The following is a 17,753-nucleotide window of genomic DNA, read 5'->3' on the forward strand; positions in this document are numbered from 1 at the left end:
CAACTGGACAAAGACCCTAAGCAGACAGCCAAGACAACGCAGGAGTGGCTTCGGGGCAAGTCTCAATGTCCTTGAGTGGCCCAGCCAGAGCCCAGACTTGAACCCGATCGATCATCTCTGGAGAGACCTGATAATAGCTGTGCAGCAAGCAACACTCCCCATCCAACCTGACAGAGCTTGAGAGGATCTGCAGAGAAGAATGGTAGAAACTCCCCAAATACATGTGTGCCAAGCTTGTAGCGTCATACTCAAGAAGACTCAATGCTGTAATTGCTGCCAAAGGTGCTTCAACAAAGTACTGAGTAAATGGTCTGAATACTTATGTAAATGTTATATTATCGTTTTTTTATTTTTTATAAATTAGTAAAAATTTCTAAAAAACCTGTTTTTGCTTTGTCATTATGGGGTATTCTGTGTAGTTTTAGAATAAGGCTGTAACGTAACAAAATGTGGGAAAAGTCAAGGGGTCTGAATACTTTCCAAAAGGCACTGGTATAGTAAATCCTATCATAACCGTCTTGTGATTGTTTTATAGTATTAATATCTAAAAAGATTGTCCTTGGTGGGGAATGTATTGTACACACCACTATTTGTGGTGAGAATGGAGGGATATAAATATTCATCACTCATCCCTCCATCATTCCAACCTTTCTCCCTCCCGGAGACAGGGAAAGATTCTTTCATCGGGAGGAATCTCACCTTGGAGAACAACGCAGCTGTGATACAGGGATCATGTGTGGAATTAATATGATATAGAATGATACAGCCATCCTCTGTTATACCCAATCTTTAATCACCTTTAATCCTATGGTTGGGACTGACTACACACCTGGAATTGATAGGAACCCCACCAAGATCTGTATTCATAAAGCGTCTCAGAGCAGGACTGCTGATCTAGAATCAGGACCTCCCCTGTTCATAATCTTATTCATTATTTCTTAAAAGTCTAAGCCGTTGGGGGTGGTCATACTATGGATCATTTAGCTATTTGATTTAAATGTTAGGGCCCCTTTAGGTATAAAATATATATATTGAATTTGGCCTTTACTACTATAGCCCAGAGAAACGCTTTGAATAAAACATTCATAACAGTCAAAAAATAAATAATAAGAAACACGGTTTTGAAGTGTTTGTCTTATATCTAGGAGATATAAGACGTGCAGAGGCCCATTATCAGCAACCATCACTCCTGTGTTCCAATGGCAGTGGTCGGTAATCCAGAGTAGGGGCAAAGGCACCAGACGGCAGGAAGGCTCAGGGGCAGGCAGAGAGGTCAGGCAGGCTGGCTCAGAGTTAGGACAGGCAATGGTCAAAACCAGAAGGGCAAGAAGAGAGACTAGGGAAAAGTATAAATACCCAGGGAATAAGTGGGGAAGATGGGCCACACCTGGATGGGGGGTGGAGACAAGCACAAGGACAGGTGAAACAGATCAGGACGTGACACCTTCATCCTTTAAAACTGGTTCCGGTTACCTTCAGACAACTCCCGTGACACTTGTGGAAAACGGATACCAACATCGTGAGAGTCTCCCCTTTCCATAGAGTGGTCATAATAGTTTGTAGGTGAAACCATTCGGAGGCTACATACGTTTTCATGAGAATTTCGGATTTTCGGGATGTCTCATGGAATGACAAAACACCTCTAGCTCTGCCACCATTCACCGCAGATGCGGAAGTGAGAATTTGGCGGATGCTGTGAATTTAGACCCATCCTATTAAAAACAAAACAGGTCTCTCTAGTTCAAACTGACAGATTTTAACGGGGACTTTTTTTATTATGTTACTTACACGCAATTGACTCTAGATTTTATAATACAAATAATCCAAACTGTTCATAGATCAGCCCTCCAACTCAAGAAAACGCTGCCTTTGTACTTTAACAAACAAGTGAGAATTGTCTAATGAACAACCACGTCGAATTAATTTGGAGAAAAAAATATGACTGCCAAGCATCGTAGGTGGATGTAGAGTAGAATCTACTCTCATGCCATTAATTTTGAGCAAATTCATAATCGTCTACTGGGTACAGATGTAGTCTCTTAATTTGATCACTGTTTTGTTGCTGATAATTTTCCTGCACAGCAGGAAATGCAAACTTGTAGTCTATTTATCAACCTTAGCAAAAAATGTCCATTATAATCCACATAATAATCCACATTTCCTGTTGTTGCAGGATACGTTTTCTGCTGTAGCAAACTGGCTCAAACCATATGAAATCTCCCTCTGATCCTTTAACTTATTGTGTACATAATGTTGCTGCTACTGTCTCTTATGACCGAAAATAACTTCTGGACATCAGAAAAGCGATTACTCACTGGAAGAATCGTTTTCCTTTAACGAGTCTGACGAGAAGGATATCTTGCTTTCACTGGAACAGGCCCAGATCCACGCCTGCGTGAAACTGTATCATCTTATGTTTCACCGCGACATGGCTGAACGAAGAAATGGACAATATGGAGCTGGCTGGATTTTCCATGCACCGGCAGAACAGAGATGCTACCTCTGGTAAGACGAGGGGCGGGGGTGTGTGTCTATTTGTCAATAACAGCTGGTGCGCGATGTCTAATATTAAAGAAGTCTCAAGGTATTGCTCGCCCGAGGTAGAGTACCTTATGATAAGCTGTAGACCACACTATCTACCAAGAGAGTTCTCATCTTTATTATTCGTACCCATCTATTTACCTCCACAAAGCGAAGCTGGCGCTAAGACACCTCTCAACCAACTCCTATAAGGCCATAAGCAAAAAAGATAATGCTCATCCAGAAGCGGCGCTCCTAGTGGCCTGGGAACTTTAATGCAGGCAAACTTAAATACGTTTTACCAAGTTTTTACCAGCATGTCACTTGTGCAACCAGGGAAGAAGAAGAAAAATCCTAGACCACCTTTACTCCACACACAGAGATGCAAACAAAGCTCTACCCCGTCCTCCATTTGGCAAATCTGACCACAATTCTATCCTCCTGATTCCTACTTACAAGCAAAAACTAAAGCAGGAAGTACCAGTGACTCGCTCAATACGGAAGTGGTCAGATGACGCAGATGCTACACTACAGGACTGTTTTGCTAGCACAGACTGGTACATGTTCCAGGATTCATCCAATGGCATTGAGGAATACACCACCTCAGTCATCGGCTTCATCAATAAGTGCATCGATGACGTCGTCCCCACAGTGACTGTATGTACATACCCCAAACAGAAGCCATGGATTACAGGCAACATCCACATCGAGCTAAAGGCTAGAGCTGCCGCTTTCAAGGAGCGCGAGACTAATCCGGGCGCTTATAAGAAATCCCGCTATTCCCTCAGACGAACCATCAAGCAAGCAAAAAGCGTCAATACAGGATTAAGATTGAATCCTACTACACCAGCTCTGACGCTCGTCGGATGTGGCAGGGCTTGGACACTATTACGGACTACAAAGGGAAACCCAGACATGAGCTGCCCAGTGACGCGAGCCCACCAGATGAGCTAAATGCCTTTAATGTTTGCTTCGAGGCAAGCAACACTGAAGCATGCACAAGAGCACCAGCTGTTCTGGATGACTGTGTGATAACGATCTCGGTAGCCGATGTGAACAAAACCTTTAAACAGGTCAACATTCACAAAGCCGCTGGGCCAGACGGATTACCAGGACGTGTACTCAAAGCATGCGCGGACCAACTGTCAAGTGTCTTCACTGACATTTTCAACCTCTCCTTGACAGAGTCTGTAATGCCTACATGTTTCAAGCAGACCACCATAGTCCTTGTGCCCAAGGAAGCGAAGCCATAGTCCCTGTGCCCAAGGAAGCGAAGGTAACCTGCCTAAATGATTACCGCCCCATGGCACTCATGTCGGTAGCCATGAAGTGCTTTGAGAGACTGGTCATGGCTCACATCAACAGCATCCTCCCGGACACCCTAGACCCACACCAATTGCAACTGGATCCTGGACTTCCTGATGGGCTGCCCCAGGTGGTAAGAGTAGGGGGCCCCTCAGGGGTGTGTACTTAGTCCACTCCTGTATTCCCTGTTCACCCACGACTGCGTGGCCAAACATGACTCCAACACCATCATTAAGTTTGCTGACAACACAACAGTGGTAGGCCTGATCACCGACAACATAGAGACGGCCTATAGGGAGGAGGTCAGAGAACTGGCAGTGTGGTGCCAGGACAACAACCTCTCCCTCAATGTAAGCAAGACAAAGGAGATGATCGTGGACTACAGGAAAAGGCGGGCCGAACAGGCTCCCAATACATTGACGGGGCTGTAGTGGAGCGGGTCGGGAGTTTCAAGTTCCTTGCTGTTCACATCACCACGAACTATCATGGTCCAAACATACCAAGACAGTCATGAAGAGGGTACAACAAAACCTTTTCCCCCTCAGGACACTGTAAAGACTTGGCATAGGCCCCCAGATCCTCCAAAGGTTCTACAGCTGCACCATTGAGAGCATCCTGACCGGTTGCATCCCCGCCTGGTATGGCAACTGCTCGGCATCTGACTGTAAGTCGATACAGAGGGTAGTGCGAACGGCCCAGTACATCACTGGGACCAAGCTTCCTGCCAACCAGGACCTATATAATAGGCGGTGTCAGAGGAAAGCCCATAAAATGTCAGAGACTCCAGACTGTTTTCTCTGCTACTGCATGGCAAGTGGCACCGGAGCGCCAAGTCTAGGAACAAAATGCTCCTCAACAGCTTCTACCCCCAAGTCATTAGACTGCTGAACAGTTCATAAAAATCGCCAAGGGACAATTTACATTGACATACCCCCCTCTTGTACACTGCTGCTACTCACTGTTTGTTTGTTACCTATGCATAGTCACCCCACCTACATGTACAGATTACCTCAACTAGCCTGTACCCCTGCACTCTGACTCGGTACCGATGCCCCCTGTATATAGCCTCATTATTGTTATTGTGTTCCTTTTTATTATTACTTTTTATTTTTAGTCTACTTGGTAAATATGTTCTTCTTCTTGAACTGCACTGTTAGTTAAGGGCTTGTAAGTAAGCATTTCACGGTAAAGTCTACACTTGTTGTAATCGGCGCATGTGACAAATAAAGTTTGATTTGATTTGTGTCACCACAGAGAAAGGTATCAGAGAAAGGTGCTTAAAAATAAACATGGATTACCTTTCCTCTTTAGTATTGATATTGAGCATATTCCATAATTCATCAGGACAGATGGGGGGAGACATGACCAGAGCCGGATTAAGAAATATTTGGACCCCAAGGCTTTGTTTTTTTTACAGCCCCAAAACACCAAACTGTGTGTTTTTCCAGTAATTGTATTTTGAAATCTGCAAAAGGCAAACCAACAGCCGCAACCAACCATGGAAATATATATCCTTTACATGTTTTGTTTTCCGGCCCGTTCGGCCCCCCACTGGCCTGTGCTTTAGCCCCGGTAAGCCTCTGCGTTAATGTACGTGTCTATAGGTTTCCAATTATGAAATAAAAAAATGACTAATTTCCTCCCATGAGCTTAGAATAGTTCAAGCTATCATGAACATTTTAAACATCTCAGAGTACAACTATGAGTCCTTGACATTAGAAAGACCCATTTCAGTGAAAGCTAAATGGACAACTGACCCTGAAGTTCTCCACTGTTAACACCATGTCACTTTCCCAATGGACAGTAGCTGGCGTAATCACAGTACAGTATCCTGTCCTATGCTGTTCCCATGGGGATTGTCCTTAGACTTTACAACACTCTACAAACTAGCCTAAAATTTCTCTATTTTCAGACAGCTAAACTAAAAGATTTCCTCTGGGCAAGTGTATTGTGGAATTTTACATTTTCACTTGTGAGGTTTTGAAGTCACTACTGACAGGGAACACACACTGTAAAAACTCTCACACTCAGCGCCTGTGAGATTTTGTCACTTCACGGCAGTAGACAGAGCCATAAGGTGGTTCCAATCTACTGAGCCGCACGCACACACACGCGCACGCACACACACATCATCAGAAATCACTAGGCCTGTGTCCAGCCTGACATTATGGGAGATCCAGTTCTATGGAAGTATAATTCAGCACAAATTCTCTCTCACACGCACACACAGAAATGAACGCATACAAATACAAACAGAAATGTGCATGAATGCAAACCATCACACACAAACACACACATACAGACACGCACAGAAAATGTTTATTACAAATAACGACATCTTTACTCCTCTGATAACACAACACACAAACAGATATGAATATGTTCTATTCTTTCCAGTATGCTATGCATCACAAACTACTGTAGTGGTGTTGGTAAAAACTATGCGTGAGATATACAACACTCATACTCAACCAGCCACTTTACTACTACAAACTAAATGACCAAGATTCATCAACTCCTCTCTTCTCCTTTGCCTTTGTGCTACGTCAACACTATAGTATACTTCCCTTTCAGCTTTGCAGTACTACGCATTTCCTGGTCATCAGGAATGCACCGGGGACACATTCTACTGTATGTGCTGCTTTAGTAAATGTACTCTGGTTTAAAAGTCAATAGGAGGCAGGAGGTTGATGAGCTCTCAGGATGTCTGCGTCTCAAATGGCACCTTGTGTCTGTCATATACCCGAGTTATAATAAGTGCGCTTAAATGGAACGTAATTGCTTTTTTAATGCGACTTTCTCTCAACGCGTATCAAATAAATGAATCAAATAAATGAAGGTGTATCTACAGATACACCGTATTCTGACCTTGACTTAAATTCCCTCACAGCTCCACCACCTTTACACACGATTAAATTATGAATAAGGTCGAGCAACCTGTTGGTTCCAAGTGGAACGTCATCTACATTATTTTTTCAGATAGAAATAACACCATTCTCCATGCACTGTATTTTACAAATTGATAAGAGCTATTAATAAGAGCTGGGTAAATGAGACATCTGTTTGGATAAGGGGATTGAACATTTAGTGACAATTGTTTTAGATCTATTTGACCATATGATCACTGGAGATTAATGTGAAACCAGTCACATGGTGGCAAACTGAAGCATATCAACATGTCACCATTTCCACAGTGACGTTTATAATATGCTGGCCTTATAATTTTTGAAATGTGAAATGTGGAGACCCAAGCAATAGGCTTCTGTAGCCTATCGCAAATGACAGTGTAGCACCAAACCTACCAAGTTGATTCATGATTTTTTATAAAATCGCCAGACTTTTCACTGTATTTAAAAAAAAACACTAGCCATTATCGGTAGCCACCGTCAGTTATACCAACGTACATTTATAACTGTCACTGACTTTAGTGTTAGTTTCCTTACATTTTGCCTCATTCTATTACATGGTTAGTTTACCTTTCTTTCCTCTGTCACTTTTGTGTGGTTGTTCCTGAGGATCGCTAGCAATAGTGGCTAACATATTACAAGTTGTGCAATAATATGAAACATTCTAACCTATTTGAGTCATTATGGAACGCAGACCATACATAGCAGTTTAAACATGGATCCTGGTGCACGGCTCACAACGACTGGACCGTTGTCATCACAGTTCCATGATTAGTGAGGATTATTAGGGTAGATTTATGGGACTACCGTTCAACCCCTATTGTATGCTTTCTCCCCATCCAATAATTCATGGACTGAACAATTGAATATGGCAGCTTTCCGGATGAATCAAACCACTGTATTTTTTGATTTACCAATATATTTAGTGCATAAAGGCTCTCCAAATGTATTTATTTTTAATTCATAAATACTTTGCTAACCCTAAATAATATAAATATTATTGTATAAATAATAATAATAATAATATTTTGAAATGTACCAATTGGTGCTGAAAGGAGAGGAATATGCATTTAGTCCTACATGGTTTCCTCTTATTGATCCGTAATATTCTGAAATGTTTTCCTGTATATTTTCTAACTAAGGTAGACTACCCCATATTAAATGGATGGATTGAGATAAATGTACTGAAAACCTTATTGAATGAAAACTCCACTAGAAATGATATTGGGAGGTTTTCAGCAGTTTAATTAAATTCATTCAGAGCACGCAAGGGAACCACGCCTGCAAAGCCTGTTACGCAGCTACAAAAGGTACGTCTGAAGACCAACTTCTGAGAAGTGCGTAGAAAAGGCATACATTTCCTAAGTCTGAATCGGGCCCATAGTGCACTACTTTTTACCAGGGCCCATATGGTTCTGTAGTAGTAGTGCACTATATAGGCAATATAGGGAATAGGGTGCCATTTCGGATGCAGCCTATGTTCCTTTTAGACAGGCACTCTGCCTGGCTGTCAGACACTCCAACCATAGTTGCTCTCCCACCTTCTATACTAGTGGTAAATGTGGGCAGTTGGTCTGTGGGTGGATTGGCTGTAGTTGCCAACGCAGGTGTGGTTGTTGGCGGGGGCTGGACTGTTGTGGGGGCTGAGAGGGCACAACACCAAGAAGGTAGAGAGAAAATCAAATTATATCAACAAATGCATAAACATGGGAATATCCGGATCATGGATATACCATCAAATCAACCCATTATGTGATTGCGCTTGCCATCACTTGCCATTGTACAGAGCCATCACTTGTTTGGCCGTTGTGGAGAACACCTTGCTTTCAACAATATGGTTATTCCACCACAGCTATGGCTGTACAGCATCTCTTATACAGATGTACGATCTTCATTTGGAAAAACTTTCCTGCAACACAGGAAATATAAAACTTACAGTGCTTCTGAGGTTTAAAAAGGCTTCTGAAGTTACATTTCCACTTTGAAATTTCAGACTTGATTTTCCCTTACAAAAAATGTATCAACCCCTACAAAAATGTCCATTAATTATGATCCATATAATAATTTACATTTCCTGTTGCTGCAGCATTATTGTCCTGCTGTGGCAAACTGGTTTAAATTAAGATCTTACATCGTTAGGTCTGCACAGAACCCACATGCACTCACAGTCCCTCTCACACCATGTCCTTGGCTAGCCCTCATCTACAAAACCTGTTACACTGAAACACTTTGAAGCCCCTCCCCCCATTTGAATTATAGACCGGCACTGAGGGATATAAAACTGTGGAAAAATGTGTTGGGAGTGTGATCATCATGATTACCATGAAGGGACCCACCACAACACCAGAGGGGAGGGACATAAATGATATAATATGATAGACAATAAATATGATTTTTTAAAGTATGGCATACGAACAGAGAATGAAAAAGGAATGATAACAAGCTCTATCCCGTTTGATTAGGATTGTTACTTACTGCCAAGAGTCCCAGCAGCCTCACCTGACAGACAGACAGACAGAGAAAGAGAGAGAGTGAGAGAAACAAATGGAGATTTACTCATTTATTTTTGAGAATAAGTGTCTTTATTTATATATTTTTATTTTTAAAGAGATCAAGGCTTTTCAGCTTTCAGTGCTTAATGTACAGAACATCAGGCACCAAATCTGTCATTGGAAGCGGCAAGCCCCCTTTCCCGCTGTAGTTTGTGAGTAAAGAATAGGGTGCTTCTGCATACAGTGTCAGTGTACATCTGTAGAATTCCTCAAGAAAAAGGACTTCTCTCTTGTGAAATGTGACAGCTTCGGCTGCACCACTCTGTGGCTGTATAGAGCAGATGGCCCAAATCATTTGTCAGCCATTACCTCATCCATCAAGTAACGTGCCTGGTACAGTATTTTTGGTATAATATGATGTTTGAAGTGTACAGCTGTCAGCTACGTACAGGTATTGGGGGATCCGTTGGGGGTGGGTAGGTAGGATCCAGGTTTCCATGACTTGGCTTTGAAGCCCCTCTCACAGCGAGTGCAGTCCTGGCCCGTCGTATTGTGCTCACAGTCACACTGCAGGCTGCCCTCCCGAAAGGTGCACTGGCCAGCATGGAGGTTACACTTACACCTATGGCACGATTGGGGGGGGTAGAAGCAACGTCAATCCACAACACTGTGATGGCCTCACTTGAACAACTCCTGCGCTAATCATGCATGATCAAGTACACCTTGCGGTTAGTGACACAGTTTTTGATCAATATTATTTTTTATAAATTGCATTCCTGGATAAATTGTGGTGTTAAAGAGTAAGCCTAAAGAGTATGATTTATAGCACATTGTTAATTTATTGTGGGCTCAAAGATGAGTATGATGAGAGAGAGAGAGAGAGAGAGAGAGAGGGGGAACAAGAGATAAAATGTTCTTGAAGATCGTGATTGACAATCAGCAGTATGCATTTGCATGTTTTATAAGTGGCAAGAGCTAAATCTTTCAGGGAAACAGAATCAAATAAATAGATAAGAAAATAAAAAGTATCAGGTCAAACAACATTTCCTGATCTCGAGAAATTACTAGGCCATTTACATCCAAATCATTTTTTGAAGGGGTAAGATTGAGATGGCGAGAGAGGTGGCAAGCAGGATAGCATGGTAATGGTGACATTTGAATAACAATAATAATCAGATGAGGGAGTCACTTCCAATATAAAGTGTTCCACTCTGGTGAGCCGACCACCCTTCATTTGCATGAAATATTCATAGGACGGACCTCCACACCTCCACAAGGATTTGTATTTTTGTATTTTATTACGGTTCACCATTAGCGGCTGCCCTGCAGCAGCGACTCTTCCTGTGTTCCAAACGAGATTAAGGCAATTACATACAAAATAAAACAGTACATCACATAACACATTATTACACACTACTCAACCACAACATCTCTACAATACAACACATTATAACACAATAATCTACCACATCTCTACAATACAACACATTATAACACACTACTCTACCACAACATATCTACAATACAACACATTATTACACACTACTCTACCACAACATCTCTACAATACAACACATTATTACACAATAATCTACCACATCTCTACAATACAACACATTATTACACACGACTCAACCACAGCATCTCTACAATACAACACATTATTACACACTACTCTACCACAACATATCTACAATACAACACATTATAACACACTACTCTACCACAACATATCTACAATACAACACATTATTTATTACACACTACTCTACCACAACATATCTACAATACAACACATTATTACACACTACTCTACCACAACATATCTACAATACAACACATTATTACACACGACTCTACCACAACATATCTACAATACAACACATTATAACACAATAATCTACCACATCTCTACAATACAACACATTATTACACACTACTCTACCACTACATATCTACAATACAACACATTATTACACACTACTCTACCACAACATATCTACAATACAACACATTATTACACACTACTCTACCACAACATATCTACAATACAACACATTATTACACACTACTCTACCACAACATATCTACAATACAACACATTATTACACACTACTCTACCACAGCATATCTACAATACAACACATTATTACACACTACCACAACATATCTACAACACATTATTACACACTACTCTACCACAACATATCTACAATACAACACATTATTACACACTACTCTACCACAGCATCTCTACAAGACAACACATTATTACACACTACTCTACCACAACATATCTACAAGACAACACATTATAACACAATAATCTACCACATCTCTACAATACAACACATTATAACACAATAATCTACCACATCTCTACAATACAACACATTATAACACACTACTCTACCACAACATATCTACAATACAACACATTATTACACACTACTCTACCACAGCATATCTACAATACAACACATTATTACACACTACCACAACATATCTACAACACATTATTACACACTACTCTACCACAACATATCTACAATACAACACATTATTACACACTACTCTACCACAACATATCTACAAGACAACACATTATAACACAATAATCTACCACATCTCTACAATACAACACATTATAACACACTACTCTACCACAACATATCTACAATACAACACATTATAACACACTACTCTATCACAACATATCTACAAGACAACACATTATAACACAATAATCTACCACATCTCTACAATACAACACATTATAACACACTACTCTACCACAACATATCTACAATACAACACATTATAACACAATAATCTACCACATCTCTACAATACAACACATTATTACACACTACTCTACCACAACATATCTACAAGACAACACATTATAACACAATAATCTACCACATCTCTACAATACAACACATTATAACACACTACTCTACCACAACATATCTACAATACAACACATTATAACACACTACTCTATCACAAAATATCTACAATACAACACATTATTACACACTACTCTACCACAACATATCTACAATACAACACATTATTACACACTACTCTAACACAGCATATCTACAATACAACACATTATTACACACTACCACAACATATCTACAACACATTATTACACACTACTCTACCACAACATATCTACAATACAACACATTATTACACACTACTCTACCACAACATATCTACAATACAACACATTATTACACACTACTCAACCACAACATATCTACAATACAACACATTATTACACACTACTCTAACACAGCATATCTACAATACAACACATTATTACACACTACCACAACATATCTACAACACATTATTACACACTACTCTACCACAACATATCTACAATACAACACATTATTACACACTACTCTACCACAACATATCTACAATACAACACATTATTACACACTACTCTACCACAGCATCTCTACAATACAACACATTATTACACACTACTCTACCACAGCATCTCTACAAGACAACATCCATAATACAGCAATATAACAATATTACAATGTGTAGAGTGCATGTGTCTGTGACTGTGTGTGTGCCTCTTCACAGGATGCACTGTTCCATAAGGTGTAGTTTTATATGTTTTTTTGGTCTCTGATTTTACTGCTTACATGAGTTACTTGATGTGGAATAGAGTTCCATATAGCCATGGCTCTGTGTAAGTACTGTGCGTTCCCCATGGTCTGGATTTTGGGACTGTGTAGAGACCCCTGGTGGCATGTCTTGTGGGTTATGCATGGGTGTCTGAGCAGTGTGCTAGTAGTTTAAACCGCAAGACAAGTAGTGATGCAGGAATGATTGACATGCATGTTATTAATGATGTTAGCTCTCCATGAACATTTAAGGGCCAGCCGTGCTGCTTTTGTCGGTAACAGGCTGATTGGTTGGCAGTTTGAGCCAGTAAAGGGTGGTTTACTATTCTTGGGTCGCAGATATCTCGTCTCCTCGCCTCTCTTTGCCTACTCATCTCCTCTGATCTACACTTACTGTGCCCTATAGCTAGCTAGACTTCCATTGAAAAACCTGATTGAGATTACAGTGAACTTCCTGAACTCTCCAAAGGATTGCTCTTTGTCTGTAGATGTCCAGCAAACACAACGACATTGTGTCAACATTGTCCAACAACCCATACTGTTATAGGCATACAAAACATTTATTCTGGATCTTCTCAATCAATTCTGGGTGAAAATACAGTAGAATCAGAATTTGTTATTTGGTACTTAGCATACCCAAAAAACTGCCACTTTGATACCATGAAGATGTACAGTCGTGGCCAAAAGTTTTGAGAATGAGACAAATATTAATTTTCACAGTCTACTGCCTCAGTTTATATGATGGCAATTTGCATGTACTCCAGAATGTTATGAAGAGTGATCAGATGAATTGCAATTCATTGCAAAGTCCCTCTTTGCCATGCAAATGAACCGTATCCCCAAAAAACATTTCCACTGCATTTCAGGCCTGCCACAAAAGGACCAGCTGACATCATGTCAGTGATTCTCTCGTTAACACAGGTGTGAGTGTTGACGAGGACAAGGCTGGAGATCACTCTGTAATGCTGATTGAGTTCGAATAACAGACTGGAAGCTTCAAAAGGAGGGTGGTGCTTGGACCTTTTCGGGTGCGTTTTAATCAGTGAATATGTCATCACACTGTCTTCAACATTCGCCTAAAATGACATACCCAAATTTAACTGCCTGTAGCTCAGGACCTGAAGCAAGGATATGCATATTATATATACCATTTGAAAGGATAAACTTTGAAGTTTGTGGAAATTAGAAATGAATGAAGGAGAATAACACATTTGATCTGGTAAAAGATAATACAAACAAAAAAAACACGCGATTTTGTATTTTTTTCTGTTCCATTATCTTGGAAATGCAAGAGAAAGGCCATAATATAATGTTTCACTTTAGGGGCAATTTAGATTTTGGACACTAGATGGCAGCAGTGTGTGTGCAAAGTTTCAGATTGATCCAGTGAAGAGTTGCAATACTGTACAGTATTTTGTATCAAGTCTGCACAAATGTGCCGAATTGGTCAATTGATATACATATTCAAGTACATAACAATACAGAACATACAAAACTGATAGGCTAATACAAAATTTAAGTTTACACACTCGCAGGAATGTCATACATGATGGTTCATTAGCTTATACACTAATTTTTACACATCTAGATGGCCGGGCGGGGTAGGTATGGAGCCAGAAACAGGGGTTCAAACTGTTGAACCCAGTTCCTACATTTGAATATAACATTTATTTTATCAAACAAAACTATGCTACATTTTTTTCTCTTGGACTCTCAGGTTGACAAATCAGAGCAAGAATGCTGAATGTATTACTGAAAATTACTGTACATTATTTACCTTTGGAGGTTAATGTATCAAACCAGTTGCTGTGATAAGTTATCTTTTGTTGTGCACTCTCCTCAAACAATAGCATAGTATTTTGTTCACTGTAATAGCTACTGTAAATTGGACCGCGTAGATAGATTAACAAGAATTTAAGCTTTCTGCCCATTTAAGACATGTCTATGTCCTGGAAAGTTTGCTGTTACTTACAATGTCATTCTGATAATGGGTTTCCAGCATGCATACAAAGAAGGGCATTCTACGAGTACGGTCTTCGCATAAACGACAGATGATTGGTTAAAGAGTATGGATGACAGGAAGTTAGTTGGTGTACTGTTGCTAGATATCAGTGCTGCTTTTGATGTAATTGATCATGAACTGTTACTAGGTCAACTCAAATGTTATGGTTTTAAGTCTGCAGCTCTATCCTGGATGGAAAGCTATCTATCCTGGAGATGGCAAAAAGTGTTCTTTAATGGTAGCTTTTCAAACAGTAAATATATACACTGTGGTGTTCCTCAAAGAAGTTTCCTAGGCCCACTTCTCTACTCTATCTTTACTGATGATTTACATTCAGTAATGAATACATGGGTGATAATGTATGCTGATGACTCTAGCATCACAATGTAATGAGCTAACATATGTACTGAGCAGTGAACTAAGAATGGTTTCTGAGTGGGTTGATATGAACAAATTGGTTTTGAACATTTCTAAAACTAAATGTATTGTATTTGGTTCAAGATATATGCTTGCTGATGATCCCCAATTGAATTTGCCGATGAATAGAATGCATGTAGAGCAAGTGAAAAAACTAAACTACTGGGTTAATCATGGTCAAAACACATAGACACTATTATTATTAAGATGGGTAAGGGAATTGCTGTTACAAGAAAATGTTCAGAGTATGTAACATCTATGACTCTGAATCAGGTGATTAAATCCCTTGTCCTATCACACTGTCCAGTTATATTGTCATCTGCAGCAAAGAAAGATATAAAAAAAACTCCAAATGGCTCAAAACAGGGCTGCCAGATTAGCTCTTCATTACTCTATCTGTATGAATATTATCCAAATGCATCAGAATCTCTCATGGCTTCACATTGAAAACAAATTACTGTCCAGTCTTCAGATTCTGTTTTAGGAATGTTATATTTTTTTTAGAAAACACCGTTTTTTTTCTGGACAGTTAGTACATCCGAGCATCACGATAACCGCCAAACCAGACAGGCAAGGACAAATCACTATAAATCTACAGTTTTATATAGAGCCATAGCTGAATGGACCTCTTTACCAATCCACATTTCTCAGGCAAAAAGTAAATCCACCTTCAAGAAAAAACTAAAATAACATATAACGCTATATACCATATCACTGGACAGGAAATAGAAAGCATCAACTGAATGTTAAATGTGTTTCCTGTCAGGTATTTTAATTGTCTGTATTGTCTACTTGTTGAATGTTTGTGAAGTCTTGATTTGTGGTTCTTTGTAATGTCTTGTTAATTGGTGTTGGACCCCAGGAAGATTAGCTAGCGTTATGGTGTTAGCTAATGGAGATCCTAATAAAAATAACAAATTAGTCAAATTAGCGCACGTTAGCATCAACCGTCCCGGTATAGGGACACCGATCCCGTAGAGGTTTGTAATTAAAGGTTAGATATACTTTCCTCCTGGTAAAGATAGATACAAGGGTGGATCATGTGAAGATGTGGCTCTTTCTCATTTCAAACTGAACACAATGAGGAGGATAATTGACAGACAGCCTGGTTTCATTCTAAACCGATTGACTTCAATTAAGTCTGTTTTCAAAAGCCCCTCTGGAAACTGTTGGAGTTTCTCCCACCCTCTTGAGACCTGTAAGCCATAATTAAAAACTTGGCGACAATCGCAGGGCTTTTTCATCCCAGGGCTCCTGGAGACAGAACTCCCATCAAGTGCCTCTTCATTACAAATAAATCAGCAGCCCACTTCGTCTCAGTGCCTTCTGTGAAAACCCCCGGCGCTCCAGCTTATCACTAGGTCCTCCACTTTAGCTACACTATTAATCAATTACAGAACTATTTGGGCAGTTAGCGATCTCCCACCAAACATCTATGAACAAAGATAATCTTATTCACTCCTTAACATGCTCGTGGAAGTTGCTCATCAACTATTTGGCAAGAAAGCTCTAAACATTGAATAAATACAGTCTTTCCCAAACTATTTCTGGCTTTCATAGGAACATTTTCCATCCTCCTCCACCATGTATGTTTACAAATACTGCATGAACATTTGCATCCGCTGGATGGTCCCTTATTACTGTAACAAAGCCACTGTGCCTTATTTAATGACAGAGACCCTACCCAAGCCCTATCCCTGATTGTAATGCTTCCAGGAGAAAGTGCAAGCTCTAAAAAACATCTGATGCAAAAGAGATCTGTCTTGTCTGATGGCAGAATAAATGCCTGCTGGCATATTCTAAATGTGCTTAGTTATGGACTGTGAAACACTATGCAATGTGCACACACTAGTAGGCAGACTGGTATGCATCACCATCAACATGAATATTACAAATTATTGACACCTCACAAAAGTGCAAAGTGGACAGTAAAGCCCCATGATTAAACATGGAGAGTGAGCCAAGGACAGGATGAATCATTTGCTACACTGTAAAGGACAATATGGACAAGGTCGCTCTGTCTTTGACAAAAACATATTGTTTTCCCTTCTCCTTTGAGAAGTCACTGAAGCATGGGGGTGGCTGCGGAATAGAGAACAGACCCTCACACCAAGCTGTATACTATATATTAGTGGCTCTGCTCACACTACACTCTACATTCAGGAAGTATCCTGCCTTCACGCAGTGGCTGTCACACACACACGTACACAGTCACACATGTACACACACAAGCACGCACACACAGTCATTCATTACTGAGACCACGTTAATTTTCAAGCGCAAAAATAGTGTGTGGAAAATTATGCTTTTGTCAAGGTGTGAGGATGTGTGCGTTGGATTTTCAAAGTGCCTTTAGAAACCCCCTTTATGATTGTGAAGGAGCCTCACTCCTGTGCTCTCGGAGGAAAATGCTCTCCTTCCTTCCCAGAAACAGGGCAGCTATATCCGGCTG

The 17,753-nt window shown here is 40.2% G+C and overlaps 1 protein-coding gene across 2 annotated transcripts in view; it reads right to left on the reverse strand.

The window, feature by feature from the left end:
- LOC112248222 (netrin-G2-like) overlaps positions 1–17,753 on the reverse strand; it is a 65,974-nt gene that overhangs the window by 11,085 nt on the left and 37,136 nt on the right. For both annotated transcript variants that reach the window (XM_042320381.1, XM_042320382.1), the window contains exons 4-5: positions 9,673–9,845; positions 9,207–9,230 (exon numbers count right to left, since the gene is read on the reverse strand). In XM_042320381.1, coding sequence (XP_042176315.1) covers positions 9,207–9,230; positions 9,673–9,845 — 197 coding nt within the window. The remainder of the gene's footprint in view (positions 1–9,206; positions 9,231–9,672; positions 9,846–17,753) is intronic.

This window comes from Oncorhynchus tshawytscha, linkage group LG04 (assembly GCF_018296145.1).
Source record: "Oncorhynchus tshawytscha isolate Ot180627B linkage group LG04, Otsh_v2.0, whole genome shotgun sequence".
In the NCBI taxonomy this organism is placed as follows: domain Eukaryota; kingdom Metazoa; phylum Chordata; class Actinopteri; order Salmoniformes; family Salmonidae; genus Oncorhynchus; species Oncorhynchus tshawytscha.